General features: G+C 35.6%; 1 protein-coding gene across 1 annotated transcript; it reads left to right on the top strand.

Moving 5' to 3' along the window:
- Window positions 1–1,307: 1,307 nt before the first annotated feature.
- LOC107301762 (inositol hexakisphosphate kinase 3-like) lies at window positions 1,308–2,780 on the top strand (the record flags this gene model as incomplete). Its single annotated transcript, XM_015830947.1, has 2 exons — window positions 1,308–1,518; window positions 2,452–2,780. Coding segments are annotated over 2 exons (458 nt in total), but the record flags the coding sequence as incomplete, so codon positions are not given.
- Between the last annotated feature and the right edge of the window lie 986 nt (window positions 2,781–3,766).

The following is a 3,766-nucleotide window of genomic DNA, read 5'->3' as shown; positions in this document are numbered from 1 at the left end:
ACCCTAATGATTTCTTAACTAATACTTCTTCACACAACCAAACAATCCCTGTATATGGACATCATCAAATGGAGTATATATGATTAAATGACAATACTATTGTTAAAAGGAGGTATAGAAGCTCAGTTATAGAATTAAAAATATGGTCAGGTACTGACTGTAAGCCACAAACTACTCATGTGCAAGTGCTAAGCTAAGGAAGAAGGAAACCAGTAAGGCTAAAACATATGAAGAAGGATTGCAGGAATTGGGTATGTTTAATCTAGTGAAAAGAAGGACTGGGTGACATGATTGCAATGTTCCAATATTGGAGGGGCTGCCACAAAGAAGAGAGGGTCCACCTATGGATGGATGGATGGAAACTAATCAAGGAGAGAACCAACCTAGAACCAAGGAGAAACTTTTTGACAGCGAGAACAATTATCAAGTGGAATGGCTTGCCTTCAGAAGTTGTGGGAGCAACATCCATGGAGGTTTTTAAGAAGCATTTGTCTGAAATGGTATAGGGTCTCCTGCTTGGATGGAGGGTTGAACTGGAGGAACTCCAATATCCCTTCCAACTCTATTATTCTATTCTGTTATTTTGTTATTCTTTCTATGATCACGTTTTAATGCTGTAAAAAAGAAGAGTCGAATGAGTAGATGGACTCAGTTACAATGGCAATGTGTGCATTTTTGAAAGATCTGTAAGACCAGGTTAGGAACAAATTGGGATGGAGGAAACTATGGGCTCGCTAGAAGCTGACCCTGACTTAATGGCATTTAATCAATCAGTTTTCTTCAAGGCCATCTCTGTACTTCTCTATAAAGTTCCAAATAAACATGGTTTGAAATAAATGCCAAACAAATAAATAGAATTCAGCTGTAATCTGATCAAAAGTTACCTAATGTAGCATCTTCTTTCCACAAAGGCCCACCAGAATTTGATGGGAAGTTTGAGGGCTGAAGCATTCTCTTAATTGCATTCCCTAGAAATTTGTAACAAGAGACTTGTTGTTTCCGTTTTGTAGCTATAGACATAGTTAATACTTGTCATTGCTTACCTTTCTTTCCATGAATTTGTTTCTGATCCTTAAAAATCATTCACGATGATAGTCATCACTGCATCCTGTGGCACGTTTAATAGCAGTTTAACTTTGTATGAAGAACTACTGTTTATTTCATTTGCTCTGAATTTGAGGGTTCTCAAATTAGCAGTAAACATTTGTTAAATTAGAAAACAAAATTTGGGATTGTATCAGATTTTATGTATATGAATTTACATATCAATTCTCCCAGGTTGATGCAATTTATTTTTCCACTTAAAGGTGTAATATCTGTGTATCTCAAGAAGGACAGTATCGGAAATCTGAATCTTGTAGCCTCTCCACGCACAGATAATCACAATTCCTTGGATAACACCTCAAAGGAGTGTTCAATGACAATATGGCAGAAACTCAATCAAACAAAAACCAGCAAGAATGATCACACATTTGTCAAATGGAATCACAGCCAATTCACAAATGTCATTGAAAGCAGGTAAGCAGTACAAAAAGCCAGCAATGTAGTACAAAAGAAGAAAGCTTAATTTTCTGGTTACCATCCAGTAAATTACTAACATAAATCCCACATTTATGTATGGGCTTTGCCCCACTGATGAGTTCTGGAATTATCCAGTTATTTTGACTTGCCAACAAACCGTACTAGCATGAATATTTTTAAATGATCTGTTAGATTTATATTGTACCTATTCCTCCATTGCCAATCACAATCCTGCCTCTACTTCCAACCCAGATACTGTACTTGATTTCCATCTAAGATGGCAAAGTCAAACAATTTTTACACACCTTGAGGCTGCCCTTGGACAGAATAAGCCGCTTAACTTCACCAATATAGTAATTGAGGCAGATGGTCTATTTAATCTTCTTTTATTGGCAGGAGGGAGGGAAGAGGCATGTTAAGCTCACAAACATTTTTCTTTTAGATAAAAGTGGACAAAGTCTGAATTATTTGCACAATTTGGGGGATTTATTCTCAGTTAAAATGTTGGTTCATTGTGCTGTTCTTAAACTATAAAATAAAGTTTCCCTATATTCATTAATCAGAAAACTGCTTGCTGATCACGACTAACTGATAACTGTGTGCATTACCTATATGTAAACAGTGCTACAATTATTAACACTGGGTAGGTTACAATCCTTAGCATTCTGTCTCACAATGAAGATTGCAGTTTAGTGCCCACATTCTTAAGGGTAAGTCAGACTGAACTCAGTGAGGCTTTCTTCTAAACAATGTACCAAATGGCTCTGAATTGTGGACTTGCAGAATTTTACTTCTGACTACATGAGTTTAAGACTATGTCTAAAGTCCTGCTGAAATTACAAGGATTTAGAAATACATATATATGCTGAGATTTATAGTAGTAATCTTTTTCTTCCAGACAATAAGCTAATCAGATTCCTTTGTGTCTAGCTGCCATGGGAACACACGATTGCAGTCTGATCTTCAGTACCACCAAGATGTATCATCACTTATGGAAGATGCCAATGGGAACCAACAGGCAAATAACAGCTTTAATCCTTGGGGATTGCATTGCCACAAACAGCACCTAAATCGCATGTCTTCCAAAAATAATGAGAATAAACCTCATCGTATCTTTTTTCCTGAATTAGCCGAACAGTACAGTACACATGTACAATTGACAACTTGTACTTTTTAAAGGCTACTAGTATTATAATAAGTATAAACATAAAAGGGACAGTATATCAAAAGTTTAAGTGCACTATGTTAATGACAAAACCTAAATTACACACTGGGTTTCTTGGTAAATATGGATTTCAGTGGGACCAAGATTGCAACAATCTAAACCTTAAACTTGATAAGAATAGCAATAGCACTTAGACTTATATACTGCTTCATAGTGCTTTACAGCCCTCTCTAACTGGTTTACAGAGTCAGCATATTGCCCCTGACAATCTGGATCCTCCTCATTTTACCGATCTCAGAAGGATGAAAGGCTGAGTCAACCTTAAGCTGGTGAGGAGTGAACCCCTGGCAGTCAGCCGAATTAGCCTGCAATACAGCATTCTAACCACTGCGCCACCACGGTTGATGAAATTTACTCTCAAATATTTTGATCTGGATTAGTCTATAATAGGAAAAAATGCAGATTTTAATTTATTTAGCATTTAACAATTATCAGAAAGACAGCTATGTATCTCCAGTATAGTAATAATTAAAAGTGTTAATCTTCTTTATACATCCTATTTCTGGATATTCCTATAACAAAAGTGTTGCTATAATCTATTTGGTAAACATTTGCAGGAAACCAAATTTGCATCTCATATATTTTTGAGTTTCACTGTTTATATTTGATGTGTAACAACTCAGAGTTTTGGATTTTTATAATCCAGATTCCACAATATTTAAAACATTTTCACTAGAATGTTATAAAAAGTCACAACAAAATTTTGAATTTGTGCTGAAAGTCTTTTCAGGTATATTTTTTTTAAAAAAAGACTACACACTTAGAAATTGTATTCAATGAACCATGATATCCATATCCTAGTAGTATCTGAAAGGCCAACCTTGTAATTAAAACTACCCTTCAACGTATGTACATTGATTGTTGACCTCTCTAGGAAGAAATATTCTATTGACCTTTGCCAGGGATAGAAAATGATGGACAGATAGCTCTGAGACATATTTCTCATGATAAATGAGCTGAAATGGAAACAAGAAGCTAAGCATGGAAACTAATGGAAAACTGCAAAGTAAACCTAAGTAA

Source organism: Protobothrops mucrosquamatus, unplaced genomic scaffold (genome assembly GCF_001527695.2).
Source record: "Protobothrops mucrosquamatus isolate PMUCROS unplaced genomic scaffold, P.Mucros_1.0 scaffold16403, whole genome shotgun sequence".
NCBI classification, from domain to species: domain Eukaryota; kingdom Metazoa; phylum Chordata; class Lepidosauria; order Squamata; family Viperidae; genus Protobothrops; species Protobothrops mucrosquamatus.
Note: the sequence above shows the minus strand (reverse complement) of the source record. Positions and strands in the feature narration are given on the sequence as shown.